This window comes from Sphaerodactylus townsendi, linkage group LG01, assembly GCF_021028975.2.
Source record: "Sphaerodactylus townsendi isolate TG3544 linkage group LG01, MPM_Stown_v2.3, whole genome shotgun sequence".
Lineage (NCBI taxonomy): Eukaryota > Metazoa > Chordata > Lepidosauria > Squamata > Sphaerodactylidae > Sphaerodactylus > Sphaerodactylus townsendi.
Genome location: NC_059425.1, coordinates 46,960,945 through 46,985,304, shown reverse-complemented (window position 1 = coordinate 46,985,304; position 24,360 = coordinate 46,960,945). Strand labels below are relative to the sequence as shown.

At 43.2% G+C, this 24,360-nt stretch overlaps 1 protein-coding gene across 2 annotated transcripts in view; it reads right to left on the bottom strand.

Annotated features, from left to right (window-relative positions):
- Positions 1 to 24,360, bottom strand: part of RRP36 (ribosomal RNA processing 36) — a 45,002-nt gene that overhangs the window by 7,705 nt on the left and 12,937 nt on the right. For both annotated transcript variants that reach the window (XM_048482382.1, XM_048482389.1), the window contains exon 3: positions 11,156 to 11,294. In XM_048482382.1, coding sequence (XP_048338339.1) covers positions 11,156 to 11,294 — 139 coding nt within the window. The remainder of the gene's footprint in view (positions 1 to 11,155; positions 11,295 to 24,360) is intronic.

The window sequence follows — 24,360 nt, the reverse complement described above, 5'->3', positions numbered from 1 at the left end:
TCTCTATTAAAATGTGTAAAGAATGATAATGTGTAAATATGGGAACCCAAGAAAACATTGTCATTCTGCTGGCAGAGAATTCTAATAGACTGTCCTGAGGTGTCTGCAATTTGTATGGCACTTTAATTTATATAATCAGTGCGTATAACAGAACTGAATAATAACGGGGGGAAAAACTTCTAGGCTATGCACATCTGATTAAGTGTCCTTAACATTCTGTTCCCTTTCCACCTGCATTCATTACTTTTTAAGAGAGCTTTTTCTGTCAGAATCACAGGACAAAGACTAATTCATTAAGTGAGCACTACTCCAAATGAAGGTCAGAGACTAAAGTTTTTAAACTAAAGTTTCTAACAAAAATGTCCTCTTGAACATCAAATGCAAAAATTTATTATTTTAATACCTCTACAATCCACCAATAAACTTTATTATTTTTATTAATAAACGTCACATAATATTGCTTCTCTATCTAAAATATATTCCTTATAAGGCAGTGATATGGTGTCCTGGGCTGGGAGAGGGTCCTGGAGCTCCTAGCCTCACTTACCCCAGGACAACATGCCTGAGCACACAGGACCAGACCCCACCAGCATGCCATATGGCTGGGTGGTGGAGGCTGGCTGAGGGAAGCGACAGACCAGGGGAAACCTGAGGAGAGGGCTTCTTTCTGGGAGACGGGGAAGTGGGCTTTCTTTAGCCAGAGCAGCAGAGGCCAGGCTAGGGAACTGAGTGTGATGGGGGGAGCAAACACCGCGAGGCACCCGCCAGAGGCAGCAAGACAAAGAGCAAGGCATAGAGCTGCATCTTAGGGGATTTGGAGAGGCGCATTGGCCGAGCTCCAGCTCTGGGGCACTGACCAAGCAGCCAGGAAGGGGGTGAGATGAGGGAGAATCGATTCTTGTTCTCTCTCACTGACCCAGCTTAGGACATTTCAATTTTGGACTTATCCACAGCCTCTCTGGGAAAAGTTTTCATTTCATCACCTTTTCTCTCCCTGCTCATTGGCAGGGAAAGATAAAAGAACGTAGTTGGAGGTAGAGGCATGGAGAACTGTTGGAGATTGGCGGGGGACCTTGATCAGTTCCCAGGTGCACAACGCACTGCCCTCCCACCTACATACATGCACACACAGATTTTTTTTCTAAATTTCTCTCTCCTCCAAATCTCAGGTTTGGAGGCCATTTGCAAAGTAAACTGTACAACCCCACTGTCTGAAGGGGGGGCTTTTCAGGGGGGAGGTTGAGGCTTGAAGATAGAGATGGGGGGCCAAAAGAACTCTTGCACAGTTCTCCTCAAAGACCAAAGGGACAGAAAGTGAGGAGCAAAGCATCAGCCCGTATATACACCCAGCCTCACCTCCTGGATCTCAGCCCACCATCTACTTTCCCCCTTTCTCTGCCGGGTTATCTTAGGGAGCTGGATCCAGTCTGATCTGCCTGGAAGTTAGCAATACATGGGAAAGCCAAAAGCACATGTGCAAATGGTCTCATGTTCATGGGCCTGTGCGCTTGGTGCACTGTCCTAAATAGTCCAGGCTCTTTTTGTATGAGCAAGTTGGGTTGAGCTAGTTTAAAGAGTGTGTGTTTATATGTGCATAACTGGGGGTGGGGGTGGGGGAATTAATATCTAGGAAGCTGAATTTTTAAAAACTACTTAGAGAAAAGGCCTGAGAGAGAGTGGGCAGTTTATTCGAGAGGTTTTGGTGCAAATGGGGATTATGCAGTCCGTTTTTTGTGGCGAGGGCCTGGGATGAGGATGAGTTTGCTCCTCTCCTCTTCCTGCCAGAGAATCTGTGGACTGTGTTGGAAGGGCAGGCGACGAGTGTGTAGGAAGAGGGAGGCGCCTTTTTAAAAAGTGCTCGTTTTCCCTAACTTTGGAACTTCACATCCTGAATGTGAGCTCCCAAGGGCACCTGGTGGGCCACTGCGAGTAGCAGAGTGCTGGACTAGATGGACTCTGGCCTGATCCAGCTCTTTCTTATGTTCTTGTGTTCTTAACTGGGCTACATCCCTGGCCTGTGGCTTGGAGAAGGGACAGGAAGGGAGACAAAGTGAAGAGAGATAGGAGAATGACCCAGTCTCAAGGTCCCAGGGCGAGCTTGCTTCCAACTCAGGGGACCAAAGAAGGGAAAGGCAACTCCCTTAAAAGGAGCCAGAGTTTGAGGCATAGTAGGGAGTTGCTGGGCTTCTCTTTAATAACCAGGCAGGGCAGAGAAGGAATCTGCTTCCACCTCTTCTGACCTTTCTGACGCCAGTGACAACTCAGCTGAGCTGACTGAGTCTGCCAGCAAAGTCCCCATGAGACTTTCTCCATGGAAAAGCCGGGATGGCGGAGTCACCGACATATAATTTATACAAAATTCCTAAGTAAAGTTAAATTTGCTGTTCAGATTTTGATCCAGCTGTCTTCCACAGCTTTTTAGCAACTTTAATTTTTGCATCAAAATTCATGATTGGGTGTTATTTCCTTTGATGGGTTTTTGTACTCCTCTTAGCGGCCAAAGGTCACTCCAACTGAGATACTTGATCTCCCCCTATGAACTGTATTCTTTTTTCCCCAAGTCCCAATGGCCAGTAAATTTGATTTCTATGTATTTAGAAGAGAGAGAAAAAGGTTCAGATTGATAGAATGATACCTGTGCCACCATCTCAAGACAAGGAGAACCATCCTGAACTAGTTTGGGATGTTCATCATGTCAGGATATTGAAAATTGCAAGGTGGTCATATGCTGGTCTAGAATGACTGGAATGTAACAGTCAGCAGAATTGTAAAGGTCGGAGCTTCTCTGTCTGGGTCTGCAGTGATTGGCATGTAACAGTCAGCAGAATTGTAAAGGTCGGAGCCTCTCTGTCTGGGTCTGCAGTGATTGGCATGTAACAGTCAGCAGAAGTGAAAAGGTCACAGGCCAGGATGATTAGATCATCCAGCTAATGATTTGCTGGACAAAACTATATAAGAAGACTGCATACCCAATTCAGTACCTCTCCTTCACCTTCAGGTTCGGGCTCAGATTGTTGTTGTCCAGAGTAGAGAGTGGGATAGTTATTGTTACGTTGTCCCTTTTGAGAAACAAGATGATAAAGTATTCCTGCTTGGAACTAAAAAATCTACTGGTCTGAGTAAGTTTCTTTTGTTATACCGCAAGCCAGTTACCTCCTGTTCTAGCAGATTTGAGTTGGCACCTGATAGTCCTTCCGCTGTGCACCAGGCCAACAATTTGGTTATGGGGCCCAGTACATCCTAACCACTGAAGCTAGAGAGTGTCGAGCAGTGTGACGCGATTTAACATCCACCATGTGCAGTTTGCCTTTTGAATCCGGGCTGACTGCAGGGACTACTTCTCAGCATGGAGTGTGCGAAAATGCAGAGCTTTCTCATTGAAGATTTATGGGCTGTAGTCCGAGACCCCACCGAACCCAGGCATGCCAGCAGCAGAGCAGAGGCGGCAGATGCCACCGTATTGGCAAAGTCTATAATGTTGGCTGTGGAAAACTCCCCAGCTCATCTATCTACGGGCCGTTGAGGAAGGCTTCTTGACTGCTGGGAAAGGTGTTGAAGGACCTGTACCAGACGCCAGACTGCTGGTTCCAAGGTAATCTGACCAGGCGTTTATACAATTCTGGAAGCTGAAAGGAGGTGAAAATGTGCCAACCATGTCCAACAGCTGCGTAAACTATTCGTAGAGCTTCAGAAGACAGAGGCATGACTTTTCCTGAACAGCATAGCGCTTATATTGTACTATCTTCCCTAGATGACAGCTGGGACAATTTTGTCTATAGTATGCAGAGCATAAAGGAAGATGATTTGACCTCTAAGACTATGTGACTGGTAACGGCTTCTGGAGCTCCAAGGAAACAAAAAAGAAGAGTTTTGCCTTGAAGCCACAGCCAGAGAAGCCTGCTGTTTCCAGAGGCAAAAGTGAAACCCAGCTTTCCCTGAATTGTCAAGGTCATGTATGCGGCGTTGTTGTTTCTCGTTTGTGGCTCTACTTAATCATCTTCCTCGAAGGAGAATGCCCGCCAGGGGAGGGGAGAAGAAGGGGCCAGCTAAAGGACAGGAAGAGTGAAAGAAGCACTACTTGGATCGGCATTGCTGAGAACCGATGTCCAGAGAAACCAACCCATCTGGCTTCTTGGACTCTGCCTGCTCAGAGCATAAATCGTGAACCAATGCTCATCGCACCTATTGACTGAGGAGTCCAAGAGCAAGTAGTGACATGTCAGCTTGGCCGATGGATCACCAGCTGCCGTTGCGCTGCAAGGAACTGCCTACATACCCATGCCCTAGGTAAAAGTTGCAGAAATGTGTTGTGTGTTCCTGGACTGGATTTTTAGTTTTGTTGAGCCGTCCCAAGATTTAGCTGAACAAAATTTTACAAAACTATATTTGATAGACAGAGGGTTGTACAGTTATGGCAGAATGACATAGAGTGTGCAAAAGGTACACTTCTGCGACAAAATGTATGTTACTGACTGATAAAAGGGCAAAATGAAAATGTAAATGAATGTTTTCAGAGTCTAGCTAATATAAGCTATGCATGATGATTGTGGATACACTATCTTCACAGAGTCCTAGGACACGCAAGTTTTTGCCACCATCAGCTGGTAGCTGGCAAAAGTGACAGATTTGAGTGTAAAGCCTTGCAAAGCATTCCTAGACTACAAGACTGTTCGAAGTCTGTAGTGGGGTTAAGTGAAATCCCTATCCAATCCCCAAAAGAGCTACAGACAAATGGAAAAGACCATTTTGAACTAGTCCATGCAGACCTCTAGCTGGTCACTTTCCAATCAAGCCTGAACCGGGGTGCCGCGATATATATTTCTGCTGATTGATGATTATAGCAGATATTCTTACTGCTTGCTGTTGAAATCTAAGGATGAAGCCTTTACAAGGTTTAAGGAATGGGTCTCAATGATTGAACGGAGGTTCCCTCACAAGGTGGCTTTGCCTGCAATCCTGACAGAAGGCGTGTGAGTTCATGGGGAACAAATTCCAAACATGGCTGACACAGAAAGGTATTAGCCACAGGAGAACAAATCTGTTGTTCAGCCCCGGCTGAAAATGGTAGGTGGCTACCGAGAGAGGAGTTCGCTAGGGCATTCTTTCAAACAATGCTTGAGGATTGCATGATAAACAATGATGCCGCCAAGGTTTTCATTCCATTTCTGGGAGAGGCTGTCTTAGCTGCCACACATGTAATAAACAGGTTGTGGAGTTCGCGTATCAAATGAAACACCATTTTTCAGGAGAATGTTTGGCAAAGGCCTCCCCGAAACACCTTTTAGAAATATTTGGGGAGTTTTGCTGCGTCCTGTTCCCAGACAAGCAACGGAGGAAAAAAGGACAAAAAGAAATGGCAGGAGACTTCGTTTTGTAGGATATGCGCCAAGAATACCAAAAGGCTATAGAATTTTCATTGGGTCAGCTGGAAGAATTGCTATCTCGCGCTTGCCAACTTTGAAAAGCATACAGGTTGGGAACATGTGCATCAAAACTCTGAAGTGTTCTTACCACCAGGTAAAGCCATGACACAGTACCTGAAGTGATAGCACATCAACCCCCACTCCCTGTTCAAGGTCACACATCTGCTCGAGGCAGCCAAGCAACAACAGAACAGTGATTGAGTGATCAGAAAGGAAGAGCCAGAAGAGTGGGAGGGGCTGAGCGAACAACTGGAGAAATAGCTATACGCTGCACTAAGATCAAGAAAGAGCAAAATAAAGGCATACCACCAAAAAAAAAGGTTTATGGTACAAGAGGTGAAGAGTGTGCCACTAGGGACAGAACCTACAAGGTTTTCCATGATATGTTGAAATGTCCACCTGAGGAACAGGAAAATGGAATCAAGGCTATGGACAATGAAGTTTGGAATCCTTGGTGAACCTTAAAAGTGAACATTTAACATTGTTGATAAACCTACTGCATAATGCGCATCATAGGTGCAAGATGAATTTACGAAGTAAACCTATGCCCGATGGGACTTGCAAATATAAAAAGCAAGATTGATCTAAGCACAAGGCTTCTCTCAAACAAAAGTTTGACAGTTATGATCAGACTTATGCAACTCCCACTGCAAAGGCAGAATCCATGAGATTAGTGATTGCTCTGGCTGTGAGCAAAGAGACTTTTTTTAAAATGAGGCACTTTGATTTTTTGAAACAGCTTATTTAAATGCAGATTTTTGCAAGAGACCATATACATGAAGCAAGCACCAGGTTATGAGCATGAACAAGTTGATAAAGTTTATGCTTCTCAGCTCAACAAAGCTTTGTATGCGGGGCTGAAACAGTCAGCCAGATAAGTTGGAACAGGTGCATACACAAAAGCATTATGCGAAATGAGAAATTTGATCCAAAGTGTGGCGATCTGTATATATACCAGAGGTACTTTGGTGATGAATGTATCATTTTTGATGATTTATGTTGATGATCTCTTGTGTGGTTAGCAAAAACAGACAAACCAAATCAAACAACTTTACACTCGAGTTGAGTAAACACTTTAAGCTGAAACCACTTGGGGTATCTAAAGCAATACCTGTAAGGTATTCCCAAGATCCAGTAAATCTGAAAGAAGGGGATGTGTTTCTGACACAAAAACAAAAGAGAGGGTGTCATACAAAAGCTGATTCGTGCTAAGATGCCAAAGTGGCACAAACCCCAATGGTGGCTGATTTTTTTGTGCCAAGCAAGATAACAGCATTTGAAAGGCAAAGGACCTATAATCGCTTCCTTAATTGGCAGCCTGCTGCACACATTGCTAACTGGACAAAGAGACCAGACGCCATAGCTTTTGCTGTAGGTGGCTTATTAGTAGAACAGTTGCAAAACCTACTGAGAAAGACTGGCAGGGGCTATTGGAAAGGAAGTAATTCGTTGAGAAGGGGAATCTGATAACTATGGTTTACACTTATCTAACCAAAGTAACAAGGACTTAGTGATGGCGGACAGCCTCGTTTGCAGAGGACTCAGGATGTAGAGTCGAGTGAGATGGTGGATTTATTATATGCAATATGGCAGCCATGGATTTGTTGGAGATCTCGGAGGCAAACAGCGGTTGCCGCCACTTCCAACTGCTGAGGCAGAGTATGCTGCTCTTAATGGAGGAGCGTGCAGATGAGCTGGCCAATGGGTTATGCAGTTGTTAAAAGACCTGGGTGAGAAATGTGAACAACCTATAATGAAGTTTTTTTTGAAGACTCACAGACATGTATAGCCATGGCAAATGCGGCGAAGAAAAAACAGTAAAACCTTAAAAGTCAGACTAAACATGTAGCTGGTGAAATTCCAAAATGTAAAACAACTGATACAGTCAAATATGATTAAGTTGCAGTACCTGTGAAATCATCTGCAAACATAGCCGACTGATCTTAACAAAGCTCATTACCAATACAAAACATAATGACTTGGTGTTTGGTTTGGGTTTAGCAGATGTACAATTTGGCAAGGACTCTACATACAAAGTGAGTGAAATAAGAAGTAACTCTGGTACTGACTATGTACTAGAACTATGTAATGAGTGTGTAAATAATGTGAATGACTTTTGTTTGTAATTATTTTTTGTTTTGTAAATATTAATGTAATGAGGGCAACATTTCAACCAGATGACAGAGAAGGGGTGTCCCTGGGATGTGTAAGAAAATTACCTGGATGGTCATATGCTGGTCTAGAATGACTGGAATGTAACAGTCCAGCAGAATTGTAAGGTAGGAACTTACTCTCTGTCTGGGTCTGCAGACAGAATTGTGTAACAAGTCAACCCAGAATTGTAAAGGTGAACCTCTCTGTCTGGGTCTGCAGTGAATTGGCATGTAACAGTCAGCAGAAGGTGAAAAGGTCTGAGCCAGGATGATTAGATCATCAGCAATGATTTGCTGGACAAAACTATATAAGACTGCATACCCAATTCAGGTACCTCTCCTTCACCCTTCAGGTTCGGGCTCAGATTGTTGTCAGAGTAGAGAGTGGATAGTTATTGTTATTTTTGTTCCTTTGAGAAACAAGAGATAAAGTATTCCTGTTGGAACTAAATCTACTGTCTGAGTGTTTCTTTTTTCTTCTCTGCCGAAACGGTTATATCCCTGTTCAACAAGGGTGAGGTTGAAAGCACCTAGTCCTTCATTTTATTGCACTAGGCCAACACATCATACCTGAAATATCCCAAACTGCTTTTTATCACTGTTGATTGGTCCCATGACTACAGAACACCAGGAGTCAGAGGTTCCACCAGCCATCGTTCAGACACCTGCACACTGTAGCCTAGAATGCAGCTATCTGATACATGATGGGCTGCCAGAAACAGTGTTCAGAATTTGCTGGGGGTGCCAAGCGTGGGAGTCTATTTCTTAATGGGGGGGGGGGATCAAGATTACATGACATCAATGCTGTGAGATTTCCTTTAATTAGCGGTAGGGTTCCAGGCCCAACAGAGAGTGCTGGTATTGACTTTCAAAACTCCTAGGTAGCCTGGTTCCAGATAACCTTACATAATGACTCCACTCATGTGAACATGTCCCAGGTTCCCTTTGAGAGGCTCTTCACTGAGTTGGGCAAAAGGGAAGACCCTTTTTCAGTCATTCATCTTCTTTCACAGAAAGCCTTTTCTTCTGCTGCTTAGTTTTACTTGAATTTGGTAGAGGGAGGAGCCTCCTTAGGAAAGCTTTGAATGCATTTCAGGCAAGGGTGTAAAGGAAGGGAAGGCAATGGGGATCGGGACAGACTTCTCTGGGGCCAGTGTCACTGCCAAGAATTCCTCAACCTCCAGGGGGGCTGCGGTTTGCTGTTCAGATGTAAATTCATTTTGATGTCATTTGTGTTTCAAAGTTGAGAGTCAGTATCCGTGGGCTAATGTGGTTCACCACCCTAGGTTTTACTTATTGAGAAATATTGAGAAAAATCAGTATAGTACCATTTTTACCCTATATATGGCTTATATAAATTAAAATACTTCCCCCTCTCCCCTACCGTTTTGTGCTATTTTGATTTTGCTTTTTGCCATGAGAAGGTTCAAACAGAACTGGCAGGATATTAACCAATTACAGAAGTACTATAGTTAATTAGTGCAAAGAAAGAGTTCAGACAAGGTCTACAACTTCGCATTATTACTTGCTACCTGTCTACTCTGTTAGAATTACTGCTGGTTTATTATCACCTTTCAAAGAATGTTCAACCCACACCACCCAATTAAATTACGAATTCAGAAGACAAAAGTAGAAGGAACTCTTCAGAAGCTCGAACATTCTCTCCAAGAGGTTGCTGTGGGTTTTCTGGGCTTTGGGCTAAATGTTAGGAGCTAAAATTACCAGCCATACAGCCTGAAAAACTCAAAAAAGCCAGCTGATTATGGCCATGAAAGCCTTCGACAATACATCTCTCCAAGAGGTTGATGCAGCAAAGTTATGTATCACCCTCTTTTCCTTTTGCATCCTCTTGGAATGATGTGGCATGACCAATATGACAACATTACCATTTAATGATATGCTGAATAAGTCCTTTAGCAGCTTTAAAAACATGACAGCTATACTTTATTCAGTGGTGACATCAACAAAAATCATACTGCTTTTGTAGGAGCTGCAGCTTTTATAAAGTAGCCTCCAGATACAGCAGAAAAATAAAGGCATGCAGCTAGTCCTGGGAAAGAGAGCTCTCCAAAACCCCACTTCCTTAGGGGATATACCAAATCCCAGCCTTAAACTTGGAAACCAATTAAATGTAAGAAGACCAAAGAAAGACAGGGAGCTCATCTTTTCCTTCTAAAAACCAGTAAAGTGCTGCATGGGAATTATGAAGTTTTATTAGATGGTTCTCCCAAAAGGCATTTAATGACACCGTTATAGTCCCACAGAAAGGGATGCTAGCTGCTGTCCCAGAGAAAGGACCTTTTGCTTTAGCAGCAAAACAACTAGTGCCATTGTCCAGTTCCACCCCCTTCTTCGCCAAATGGCTTTGAAGCAGAGCTAGAATGTGCCACTTTCTACAGCAGGTATGAAAAGTGGGCAAAGAATAAACCGTAACAGCACAGCGCCTGGAGCTACCATTCCACGTCCCCTGTGGGATTTCTCAAGCTGATTAGGCTCCTGCAGTTCATTGGATACTGCTTCCTTTTCATTTTTACTACACACTGGCTTCTGATCAGCATGCAGGAAATTTTTAGAAATCCTGCTCAGTTCATCTTATTTTTAAGTCACGGTGTTGGGTTGCTTCTGAATCCAATTTCATTCTATAATGCACCAGTGAACAGAGAAGAATTTTAGGAGTGTTCCCTTTAAAAAAAAAACAGGTATATCTGATTTGATTCCAGCTACACTGGGGCTTTTGTACAAAGCATTTCTCAAAAGGCTTTGGAGAGTTAAAAATAGAAATAAATAACCCATAATAGGGAAGACATTTAGAGAAGCTTATGGCATTGTCTGGAAAGCCCAGCAAGAGCCTCAGGTAGAAGGTGAAAGAACAAGATCCTAATGGGGGAAGGGGAGAGACAAAAATATTTTTTCAGCTAGAAGCTGAAAATAGACGGAGAACTTTTGAAGTAAAGAGCAGATGTCTGCTGCGATTACCTTGGATCAGACACTTATGTGGACGGAAATCTGGCTTCAGGACCAGGAGCAAAGGGTAATGGAGCACAGCAAATGCGGAGAACTGCAGGGAGGTGACTGGGGAGGAGAATCATGATCTGTTTTTCATTCCTGTCTTCTTTAATGTCCAAATTAGTCATCACATAAGTGACATTTATAAAACACACTAGAGGGTGAGGAGTTGCAAACATAAGGAAGGGCCAAGTAGCCTCGTAAAGGAATCTCAGAGAACAAAGGGAAAGAATAGGCAAATGCCAGGACACATGTAAAAAACAATGCAGCAAGGATAGACTAGCAGCTCCAACAGGGGAAGCTATGAGGTAGACTCTTAGACTGTTAGTTCTTCAGAAAAGCATGGCCTATGGAGAAAGATATCTACACCTGCAGAAAGAAGCACCTGGAAAGGAAACTCTGTGTTGAAAATCACCCCCCTCTGAAAGTATGTTGCTCTACTTTCTAGTATCTCTCCGGAGGCAAATCAGAACTCTCTAAGCCCTTTACCTAGCAGAACAGGGATTTGAGAATCCTTCAGTGGAACCTAGGAAAGCACTTGGCACTTTCGGGAGCAAAGGGAACTACATTCACCTGTGTTTATCTGAAGGCTGCCTCTTCTTCGGTTTCGTGGTATTTTTTGCTGTCTTCTCAAAAGCCATCTGCTGATAAGCCTTGGTCCCAACCTTGTTTCTTAATTTCAGAAGTTCCTCAAAAGACATTGCAGATAATTCTTAGAAAATGAAAGAAGAAACAAAAATCCCCCACAAATGTCAGTCTTGTGGAAAACAAAATCTCTTTTCTCTCTATTTACACAACAGAAAGACAATAACATTTTTGCATGCAAACTGCAAGGCCAGCTGAACTGCCTTCCTGATCTACAGTAATATAACCACAGTTATCTTTCTTAGCTTGTCTGTTGAAGCTCTCGGATCACAGTAACATTTCATCCACAGACAGATTGAAAGAATACTTACATGGTGTTCATGCAATGCACTCAATCCTCAGAGCCTTTAAAAAAACACACCACACCACTTCCTTAGGATGCTAGTCCATGCAGCTGCAGTATTTGTGCCCATAAAACAAAATTGTGTGGGGAAGGCCATGTGTATCTTATCTACTCAGTCCCACTAGAGGGAAACCCCATATAGATGCAGCAGTCACACACACATCTCGGTCATATGGGAGAGCGCCGCATGAAAGCTGCTTCCTGAATGTTCAGGATAGAGCAAAGGAGGATCCTTACATGCTTGGAATGTGTGGTCTGGAAAGTTAGGCTTCCTGTAGGTAAGATATGTTGGGGGAAACCGGTATCTTCCTGGTTCTAAGAAACTTCTCAAAACTACAGTGCTAGCTAGGACTATAGAAAAAGAAGGGTTTTGATTTATACCCCCCCCCCCTTTTCTCTTCTGTAGGCTCAAATGGTCTTACAAACTCCTTTTCCTTCTCCCCACAACAAACACCTTGTGGGGTGGATAGGGCCAAGAGAGTTTTGAGAGAACTGTGACTAGCCCAAGATCACCCAGCAGTAATGCAGGAGTAGGGACACAAATGTGGTTCAACAGGTGGGGAATAAAACCCGGTTCTCCAGATCACAGTCCACCTGCTCTTAACCACAACACCATGCTGGCAGCTACCATGTAAATGCACTTCATGCAGACAACCTCCTTTAATTATTTATTTGGTGTGGATTCAGCATAATGAGATAAGAACACTACGAGTATGGGATTCATGCCTTCAGGACAAGTCATTCAATGCCCAATGAGTCAAAAACAAGAGGCAAGATTGTGTCTGTCTCCTAGTGCTCCATGACCCAAAAAGCAGGAGAACCACTGGTTGACTTCATTACTATGGTTCATAAAAAGAGGAGATGCTCTTATTCAGGACCTTCACCCTCAAAATTTCCAGGCAAGCAACTGAAAATTGATAAGCATTATGCACAGAGGGAGCCTTTTTTTGGTAGATGTTTCTTTAAATAACAGGCTTGCTGTCCTTGAATTGAAGGATCCAGAGGAAACAGAGAATGGCTTTGCCCCTTCTTTTTCCTCTCCCTTTGTGAATCAAACTGCACAAGGCGAACCTTTTTCACATGATCAGAATACTATCAATACTAGCCTTGAAAGAATGTTGACAGAATGTTAATGGCTATCAGTAATGACCCATATCAACAAGATATAATGGATTTTGTGGCCAAACAATGTTTGATGACCACAAAAACAGTAAACAACATTTTTTAACAACTTGTAAAAGTAAACAGCAAGATAGACAACCTAAAAGTCTCCTTTCACTCATTTGTTGGGAAATGTATTGAGCGTCTTCCTTTGGTGGTTGATGCTCAAGTACCTGAGCTGAAGACTTACATGTAAATCCAATCATAAGATTGGTTCAAGGTTTCCATTAGTTGCCTTAGCAAGGTTCTTGCACAGATGTGCTGCTTACATGGCTAATGCTCCTTTCTCTCAAAGCTGTAACATGACTCTCCAATCTAACCAGGCTATGATATTTGTTAACTGCCATGCGGAACACTGTGACACCCAAAGAAAGGTTTTTGAAAAAATCCCTGTGTGGGTTTCTTCACATTGAATATAATGATCACGGTCTTTTGGGAATTCCTTGATTGCCAGCAACTAAGAGGGTATTATTGATATTCCACCAATCTACCCTTCCCTCCATGTTACACAATATGAAACACTTTTAAAGGTTGATTATGATCACACAGAGTGTTCCATGATTTCTCTATCAAACTCCTTGTTGGTACTAAATTGGATTGTCAGCCTTCAATGGCTGGAGGAGGCTTGGAGAAGTCCAGTTCTGTAAGAACAGAAGCCAACCTAATTGTCATGAATAATACTTCTCTATCTCTTAATGAGGCTGCTAATTCTGATTTCATGGAGAAGTCAACTTGTTTAAAAGATGTGAATGAGTCTTCATCTCATAAAACAATTTGGATCAGAAATATAGATAATTTTAATGAAAAACTTAGTAGCTCTTTTCTTAGTGTAAACTCAGGGCAAATATAAGAAGAGAGGAAATGCCACAGAATATGAATGAGAAATATCAGATATCCTTCCAAGATTGAAGGATCCCAAGTAGCACAGACAGTTCACAAATCAGGAAAGAAAGAAAATGAAAAGAAGGAAAAAAATTGACCTGGAACTCTAAGTGGTAGAACTGCCATAATTTTTGTAGCAGATGGATACTTGTGGCCAAAATGGTTTTTGTTCCTGTTCCAAGCATTCAGTCACATATTGTAAATGACATAGGATATTAGTAAAATCTTAGATGGCCATCTATACTATGTCTGTACAAATTAGGGGCTATTGTCAGGGAGAGAGCCGGAGTGGAAGGATAGGAAAATAGATTTGGAACATATAGTAGATACCCTTCAGCAAACATGTCAGCTCTGCATTGTATTTTCTTGGACTTTCCTTTCGGTTGTCGTTTTAGTGTGCAGGTGATGTGCATCAATTGACATTTTGCTACATTGAACTGCATTTGCCATTTCTTCGCCTTCTCACCTAATTTATAACGGTTCGCTTGGAGCTCTTTGGAATCTATTGTCAAAGCCTTTAATGGCCGTAATCACTGGGGTGCTGTGTGGTTTCTGGGCTGTATGGCCGTGTTCTAGCAGCATTCTCTCCATACAGCCCGAAAACCACACAGCACTCTTTGCAATCCTTTGTGGTTCTCACCACCCTACTTATCATCCACAAACTTGGCTACCACGTTACCCACCCCTACTTCCAGGTCATTTATGAATAGGTTAAAGAGCACTGGTCCCAAAACGGATCCTTGGGGGACACCATTCCCTACATCTCTCCATGGTGAGAACTTCCCATTTATACCCACCCTTTGCTTCCTACCACTCAACCAGTTTTTAATCCATAGGAGGACTTCCCCTCTTGTTCCTTGATTGCTGAGTTTTCTCAGTAGTCTCTGGTGAGGAACTTTGTCAAAAGCCTTTTGGAAATCCAAGTAGACAATGTCCACTGGTTCCCCCTTATCCACATGCCTGTTTACATCCTCAAAGAACTCTAGTCAGTTTGTAAGGCAGGACTTGCCTCTGCAAAAGCCATACTGACTCTTTCTCAGCAGGTCTTGCTTTTCTACATGTGTTATAATTTTATCTTTAATGATAGATTCTACTAATTTACCAGGAACAGATGTCAAACTGAACTGGCCTGTAATTTTCTGGTGCCCCCCTAGATCCTTTCTTAAAAATTGGTGTGACATTGGCCATCTTCCAGTCTTCAGGGATGGAGGCTGATTTCAGGGATAAGTTGCATATAATCAAGGATTGGGTAGTTTTTATTTGTTTCCCAATGTGGTTATGTCTCTAGGATTATTTCTTTCTGTCTTGGGGGGTGGGTGGTATCTACAGATGCTACAGATAACTCATCCTGCCAGTCTGTTTCCAAGCAAAATTGAAAGTGCTGCTTCTTACCTTTTAAATGTGTGTGCGCCAGATGGCATGGTGGAGTCTGAGGATGGAATGGGGAGAGCTTGGGAAGTTGCTGCCTATTTGGAGATGCTGCCTATTTGATTTTAGTATGCCCAGCTCTATCTTGCAACGATTTTCCACCCTTTTTAGAAAGCTGATTGGCTTTGAATGTTATAGTTATGACTGTCATGATTATAGTTATGACTGTCTTGCTTGGGCCCCCCCTCCATATTTTATTCTTTGACCTTGAAATATATTCCCACAGCTTCATACTGAACAAGGAGAACAGTCTTATCCCATTGCAGAGGCTACAACACCTTGGTGTGATCATAGGCATGTGCAAGAACATGCTGTATCTCCCAGAAATCAAGGATATCAAACTTGGCCAAGGATATGGTCAAAGCCAAAGCTGATGTCTCTGGCCCACCTTCAGGGCCTAATGATCTCCTGGATAGGAACAGTTCTGAGGGACTGCCTACATGCCAGTCTACTCCCATAGTTCTGCCACCCTTATCAACTAAAGATCCTGAAGAGCAACAAAAACCTGAACCTCACACTGTCTCTGAGACACGGCATGGTCTGGTAGGCTGACTGCAACAATTGAGGAAAGCCAATCTTACCCCACGGAGCATATTGTTCCACTTTTTATAGATGCAAATCTTTCCGGTTGGGGAGTGTTACTGCTCAGTTGTCCAGTTCAAGGCACATGGACATAAAAGGAAAAGAAGATGAGAATCAATGCTTTAGAACTCAGAGCTATCAGGAAAGCACTGACCTATTTTCAGGCAGACATCATGGACTAGCATGTACACATCAGGAAGGACAATATCTCAGCCAAGGCACACATCCACAAGTACGTGTGCGTGTCCAGGTTATCCATCCTACATGTTAAGGCCCAATCCATTGTTTTCTGGGCAGAGAAACACCTACAATCCCTCTAAATGGAACACATCCAGGAATCCCTGAACATTTAAGTAAACTGGCTGAGAAGACAAACCATTGACAAGAAGAGTCATCCATCAAACAGGATATCTTCTTTTAAAGTACAGCCAGGCTTGGGACTCTGGAGGTGAACCTGTTTGCCTAGGCAACTAATCATCAAGTACCAAGATTCTTCTCCAAATACCCTAACCCTCTGTCAAAAAGAACAGATGATTTAATCTCTCCTTGGCCCAAGTATGACTTCCTGCTCCTCCTGGTGATCCTGAAAGATCTACAGAAGGTATGATAGATAGCAGTGGAGGTAATCTTTGTGGCTCCAGACTGGCTTTAGGGATCATTTTTCCTTCCTTAGTAGAGCTCTTGATAAAGTCCCTTGGAGGATTTCATTGATTTCAGACATGTTGCAACAAGGCCCAGTTGGCACCTAGACTGAGTTGTTCCATCTGACCATGTGGCTTCTAAGATGGCTATTCATGCATCTTTTGTTTTGCTTTTCCAGGAAGTGGGAATGTTAAATGGTTAAGGCCGTTTCCGCATGGCCCTTTAATGGCGCCCTGGGGACGGGATAAACGCCGTCCCCAGGGAGCCATTCGCACAGGCGTCGCTGCTGCTAAGCAGCAGCACCGACCTGGCGTCGCTCCCCCTCCCCCAGGGCGGCGTCAGGCCGCCCTGAAAAACAACCCTTTAAAGGGTTGTTTTTCCCCCGATTACGCAGCGTGTTCTTCGTGACGCGGTGCGCAACAGCACCGCCAGGAACGTAAGAACGCTAGTTCGCCCCTTCCAAATCCCACTCACCTTGTCCTCAAGCTGTCGTCGGCCTGCTGGCCGTCCGAAGCCCCGCCATGCTGGGTCCTCCAACCTCTGGAGGTCGGAGGGCAGGCGTGAAGCCCGGGCTTCAGCTTGGACGGCCAGCAGGCCACAACCGACGGGACAAGATGACCGTGGGACGGGAAGGGTGAAGAGGCGGCTCGCATGCAGAGCCGCCTCGTCGGCCTATCCGGGAGGCCAGCCCAAGATGCTTGCATGCGACTGCCTTCCGCTTCTTCCACGCCGGCAGAATTCTTGCCGGCATGGAGGCGCCTCGACGGCCGTGCAGAAACAGCCTGAGTCAAATGAGTTGCAGAAAAGGTATGTTTTGAGGTTCATAAACAAAAGTACATGTCACACTCCTCATAAAAGCATGCAGTATTTTGTAGCATACTTTATTCTGGCAGAAGAAAAATAAGTTTGAGTGTGTGTGTGTGTGTGTGTGTGTGTGTGTGTGTGTGTGTGTTGTGTTGTGCTGTGAAGTCACAGCTGACTTATGGCAACTCCAAAGTGTTTTCAAGGCAAGAGGTATTCAGAAGTGGTTTGCCACTGCCTGACTCTGCATGTGTAGGGAGAGTTCTGAGAGAACTGTGACTGGCTGAAGGTCATCCAGCAGTCTTTATATGGGAATCAAATTCAGTTCTCCAGATCAGAGTCCACTGCTCTTATCCACTATTTCACTCTGGTTCCTATGTTTGATTATAAACTTCACTTAATGACTGAGCTACTGTTTCTGATACAGTTTAAGCTGATAGTATCAATTCGCACCTTTTCCTGTTTTATCTGGCTTCCCAGATCCAGACAATTCATTCTGTCCATCTCTGTTCAAACGTTTACAGTACTATACTGACATGAGTTCTCATCAGGCATGCAAATATATAATAGCTCTTCTAAACCTTTGTGATGGTAAATGTCTGAAACTAACATAGTTTTTCCAGATGTGCTCGGCCTAGGCCAAAGAAAAGTGTCCCCTCCTGTCCCCTGATACAAAGTCCATGTAAATTGTATTGTATTATTCGATTTCTATACCGCCCTCCCTCGAAGGGCTCAGGGCGGTGAACAACAACATAATACCAAACATCAGTAATCATAACGTCAAGCAAAACAATAAATATAGTGTCAATAAACATAGGACCTTTATGCCTAATAAAGGTTTACTGTACTGTACTGTACATAGGACCCCACCCCCTGCAGGTGTTTCCAATGGGGTGGGTGGGGAAGGACTCTCTTTCCCTTGGGCAGCAGGTGGCAGCTCATCAGGTGGACTTCTGCTTGGCTGGTAGGCAGGCAAACCAACAGGGAGGTTCTGTTCCAGGCAGGGCTGAACAAGCTGGCTGCCTTCGGCTGCTGGTGGAACTCCTGTTGTAGCTGCCAGGCCCCACCCCCTGCAGGTGTTTCCAATGGGGTGGGGGGTGTTGGTGGGCCAGTGACCAATATATATATATATATATATATATTCCAGGCTACCAACATATATATATATATATATATATATATTCTACAACATATATATATATACAACATATATATATATTCTATCAACATATATATATATACATATATATATATATATATATTCTACCAGGCTACCAACATATATATATATATATATATTCTACTTCAGATATCAACATAAGATGTATCAAATTGGATCAAACCATTAAGTCTACAATCCTACCTCGGCAAAGGCTTCTAAGCCTGCTGTATCAAAATGAGGGGCTTTAATAATATTGGCTAATGGAATTTAAATCCTTCCTGGATCCTGGATCCAGCTTCAACAGTAAAAATAAGCCAGACAAAGATGACTCAAGTTTCATTTCTGAACAACAAATCCATCCTTTTTAGATAGACAGCTACATTAAATTCTACAGGTCAACTACATGCTTGATATTGTTCATCTCTTGGTTTCTACCCTCCCCCCCCCAATATCCTAATTATTCCGTCAGAACTGTCATAAACATCAGCTATAGAAACTACACTGGAAACCTGTATCAAAATAAAAGTATGCTGTTTAAAAGGCCTACAAATCACTTTGGTTCAGGCAACGGCTTCAATAATCAAACAAGAAATGACAGCTATAAACTGTACTGAAGTGCATGGTTGCTAAGCAATAGGGCAGCTAATGAAAGGAAAGGCATGTTCAGAGGGGTGGTCCTTTCTTCTGATGTAAAACTATATATCAGTTAATCACATTTTATCCCACCCTTTCCACCAAGGACTTCTTGGTGGCCTACATAGCTCTTTGCTCCCCATTTTATTCTTAGAACTCTACCTGTACGGCAGGTTACGTTGAAAGAAAGTAGCTGATCAAGGTCAGCCAATGAGCTTCATTGCTGAATAGTGACAGAATACAGCTCTCCTGAGACCTAGCTCTAACCTAGTGGTTCTCAAATGTTCTGCAATGCAATCCACTTGTAAACTTTCAGTGGTCTTTGAGTCCCACTTGATCTCCAAGAGATAATCCTATAACCATTACCCTTAGCTCCTTGGAGGAAGGGTGGGAACCAAATACAATAATTACGACATTAGTGTGGTGCACTTGTCAGAATGTCAAAGAATGGGAAAACTGGAATTGGTGTGAGCATAAACTGGGAAGCAAACAGTGTACTGTCTTGTGCTCTTCAGGTTGTGATAGTAAAATATGATGGCAGGGGTAAGATGGTTTCCAGGTTCGAGTTAATCTTTGAACAACCTGATGTAGCAGTTCTTTACATGATGCATAGTCATGGTCTAACACAGGGTGCTTCTACAGGTTTCCAGTGTACTACCACAACATTTAGCTGCTGTAGAGGTTTAGAAATAAGTTATTTGTACATGAACAGTATAGCATTTTTAAGTTCAAATTGAACAGAGTTGGACATAATTTAAGCGGTAACATCAACAACTTTACTCCAACTTTACTTTAGAGAGCTGGGCATTTCCGCTAAAAGCTGATAAAGGTGCTCTACTGTGCATACAGTCTCTAGATTTGCCATATTCTGGTTTGATATTACGTCCAATTGGTGATAAAAGTAAGACTTAATTTTTTTGAAGTTGCTTCCTTTAATGTTGATGTGGCACCTAATCTCCTTTGCCTGTTCTCTTCAAAAACTGACTGAATCGATTCATGAGAGAACACTCTTAAAAGACTGTGGGGTTTTTTTGAGGTGTGTGTGTGTGTGTTGCACAATCATACAGGTCAATTATATACAGTTATGAGTGCACCTGCTCTTAGAAATGACAACCATGTCATTTCTGTGAATGTTAATAATGGATCCACAAACAAACATCTAGGAGCCTTATGTAGAATGAGAATACTGAAAATCCTGCAATGCTACTGCAGCTACTTATCTTCTGTCTGTTTTTATACTGTTGTTACCTGCCTCGGGCCCTGAGATGCTCAGGAGAAAGATGGCATCTAAATAAATTCAAAAGCCAAGCAGCTCTGGGTACCTCACTGCTTTGGTCACTGGCATCCCAACAGTGGGTGTATAACTGCATGGACCCTATCCTCAGTCCATACAGTACCAGAACTCAAATCTTCAGAAAGCCTGAAGGACACTATAGTCCACTGATAACAATCCAGAGAAAACCATCCTTGCTACCTCAGATGTATTAACCCCTAACACAAGCACCCCTGACGATGTCACAACACACCTGGCCAGCAAGTATTGCTACTTTGTCCTCTCCCACATTATTTTAGACTAGAGAGTACTCCCTCTCACACAGAAATCTGCCCTGCTTTCTGAGATGGAGAAGTGAAGAAACCCAACACAAGAAATTCTCCTTCATGAAGAACACCTCTACATTACACAATATGGAATGTATGTAGGACTAGCGGGGCCCAGCCATGCATTGCTGTGGCAACTGTCCTTCACATCACAGCCCGCAACCCACACAGATATCTATGCAGGTCCAATGATCCCCAGCATAGCCTTTTGGGAGCAGCAGTGGCATAGTGGCTAAGAGCAGGTGCACTCTGATCTGGAGGAACTGGGTTTGATTTCCAGCACTGGAGCTTGAGTTGTGGAGGCTTATCTGGGGAATTCAGATTAGCCTGTGCACTCCCACACACACCAGCTGGGTGACCTTGGGATAGTCACAGATTTTCAGAGCTCTCTCAGCTCCACCCACCTCACAGGGTGCTTGTTGTGAGGGGTGAAGGGCAAGGAGGTTGTAAGCCCCTTTGAGTCTCCTACAGGAGAGAAAGGGGGGGATATAAATCCAAAATACAACTCCTCCTTTTCCTCTTCCTCCTCCTCCTCTTCTTCTTCTTTTGGGGTGGTCAAATGGAATCCCTCTTTCCCTTTTCAATTCACATTATTATATGGTGCTGTCTTGGTTTTTAGAATAAGGTAACCCTTTCCATTCCACAACGGAACTGTCCAGAGTGCGAATCCCGCTGTCCATGAGGCTGGTTGACACACACAGTCCTGGCTTGGGTAAGGCAGAACTGGGGCAAGGAGGCTATCCCAGTCAGGCAGCAGAGGCAGGGTGGTGAGGTGCTCAGATCGAGGCCAGCTCCCTGGGTTCTTAAAGGGCCACGTGCAAAAGAAGCAGAGGCAGTAGTGTTGGTTCACTCCCACCCCGCAGATTTTCTTAGAAGAAAAAGGCAAACTCCAGCTCGCTTTTAGTAAAAGAGAGCTGTGGCGAATATGGGTGTGGAAGTGGGTAAGTGGTAGTTGGATGCGAGGGAGGGCAGAGTGAGGTGTGTGAATATGAGCTGGATGTGGATGAGAGTATGTGTGTTGTGTGGTAGTAGTGGGTGAGGCACAGAGAGTGAAAGTTACCTGCATGCGTGTGTGGGGGAACCCCACCTGACGTCTCACACGGTAAAGTGTGTATGTGTTTCACTTCCACTCGTATTTCCTACCAGTATTACCTATTTACTGTTGTCACTGCTCATCTCTGCCCATCTGCATGAACATTCTGAGCCCTCATTCCAAGCTCTCAGGCCACAGACAGACAAGCTGCACGAACATTCTAAGGGTGACAGTTAAACACAGCCAGCTTCATGGCCTGGTGCGCCAGGAAAAAGACGTTTTACCTGGCTCAGGTATGGACTTTTGGTGATTTGAAGGTCCGATTACCTGCCCGCAACAGGGAGGGACGTCATGTGAAAATTTGGGGGCGATCCGTCCAGCCATTTCGGCGTTAGGGAGTCACCAACAAACAGATGGTTAACTTTTTACATATATAGATTGAGAGATAGCTCATATATTCAGAACAGCTAAACCAGCAGGAAATTTCACTAGCTCCACAATATGTAGGGTTTAGGAACATAATTTGGGAAATTACTTATAGCTTGATTAAGATGGCACTTCCTCAGCTTCTACAATCAAAATCCTGTTTGAGCCACTCTAATTGTATTGTCATAATTAGTACCCATGGAAAGAGACCGTCAGCAAATTCCACAATGGCTTCCACCATCCACCTGAGCCTGTACGTCCAAGCAGCAGATTCACTTTCTAGACATCATGGCTTCCTCTTGGAAGGATATATAAACATCACCCAACAGTGGAACCACACATAACCACCTACACACACCTACGTGTTTTCAGCTAAATACCAGAATAGAACACAAGATCCATTACCACAGCCAAGGTCTTCCATACAACCACATTTCTTCCAAAGTTGAAAATAGGACTGGTATTTGAAAAATCGCACATTCCTAAACCTGAAATCCCTACCCGATGAAGACATCGGTTGATAATGCCTGGTGGTGCCTGCTACTGCCTGCTACAAGGCAAGCCCAGAACAGAAAGTCACAGAATACTGACAGTTGTCACCAAAGCTCTCTGTTGAAATAACAATAATCTCTAATCCACCCTGGACAACAACACTTCTCATACAAGTGTTAGAGTTAGACCTTTTCTGATTTTCAGACTGAACTAAGATTAAGAAGACCATCTAACACACATACACAAACTGACATGCTAGATCTGCAGCAAACTCATATACTTCAGTGTAATATCAGGCAGTATATCATAGAATAACTTAAAGCATCCTATCGGGGCACATTTGAAGAAGAACTGATTAAGGGGATATATGATCCTCAGCCTCTACTTAAGAGAAACATGTCAGCCTCTATTCAGATAAATAGACAGCCCTGAACATGATAAAAAAATAGAAATGTTCAGAAACCACTGACATAAAAAACAGAAACATTCAGAAACCATATTACTCTCCCCAAGATCCTTAAAAGACCATACTTCAACAGGAAAGGTGTGGGTGAGGTCTAAATGAAATTACTGAACTAGAATTTATCACCAAATTTGATTCAGTTAAATTGAGGCTTGACTGGGACCATGGTGTCTTTGTTCTTCCAATTTTCAATGAGTCTAATACATCAAAGCAAGTAGAACCACCACACTGTAAGAACTGTTGTAAATAAGTCACTCTGATGAAGAAGGGGTCTGCTTAGATCAATTTTTAACCCAGCCTTTTCCCAAGGGATTCAGGGTGGTATAAATGCCCCCTTTCCTATCCTCACAATAACCCTAAGAGATTATAAGACAGTTACTGGCAGTCTCGTCAAGTGAGCATCACAGAAGAAAGGGATCTGAACTTGTGTGGCTGTTGTACTCTCCATAACAAGATTTCCTAGCAGTCTTCTCTCAAGGATACAATCTACTCCAGCATTTTCTGCTGCTGCCCTGCTGCTATGGAATAGTCTCCTGGAAAGAGTGAGTCTGGCACCTACCACTGCTGACTTCCAGGGAGACTGTAAAACAGAACTGTTCAATAGACGTTAAGAGCATCTTGAAGGTTACACATGTAGGCTCTGCCTTATATGTATCTAATTATAAAGATACATATGAAATATTTTAATAGATCATTATTTTTGCATTGTATTTATTGTCATTATCAGTCTTGGATCCTGCCTTTGTTGGGAGAAAGGCGGAGTATTGGAAAAACTCTAAATAAATAAAACTCTTTCCAGTCCTTGTGTGACACGCTTACTCTCTACTGCAGATTTACTTCCTCTTGTATGTCATGCCTTTTTGACCCTTTTTGACATAATCTCATGAAGTGGGATTTAGACCACAAAAGCCTGTGCTTTCTATTGGTCTTCAAGGTATCACAGGATAGTTATACCTACGAACACTTGGCATTGTGTGAATTGGGAGGCATGTGTCAAAGAAGGAGATAGAAAGGCAGGATTTTAAAAGCTCCCAATCACAAGTCTCCTCCCTCCACACGCCACTGTTGCCTCTGCGCTCACTTCCTGTTTTAATTGTAATTATAAAAATTATTGTGATTTTAACTATGTATGTTAGCTGGCATGAGCCTGGCTTAGGCTGGGGAGGGAGGGAGGGCTATTAAGTTGAATATAATCATCGTTGTCCTATTAAGTTGAATATAATCATCGTTGTCGCCTTCTATGAGACTTATGACTTATCACCAACTCTCTTTTAGCTGATAGGCTTCTCCTTTTTTTTGTAAGACCCAGTTTTTTACCAAAGCCTTTCCTGAGGAACATTTGCCTCTCTCACGAGGTGCGAAGGAGAATGTGATCGAAGATTTATAACATTATGATTTTGTTAATCAGTTAACACAGAACTAAGATATATCAATGGCTATTCGTCATGCTAGGTAAAGGCAGCTGAATTCCAGATGTTGCAGAGAG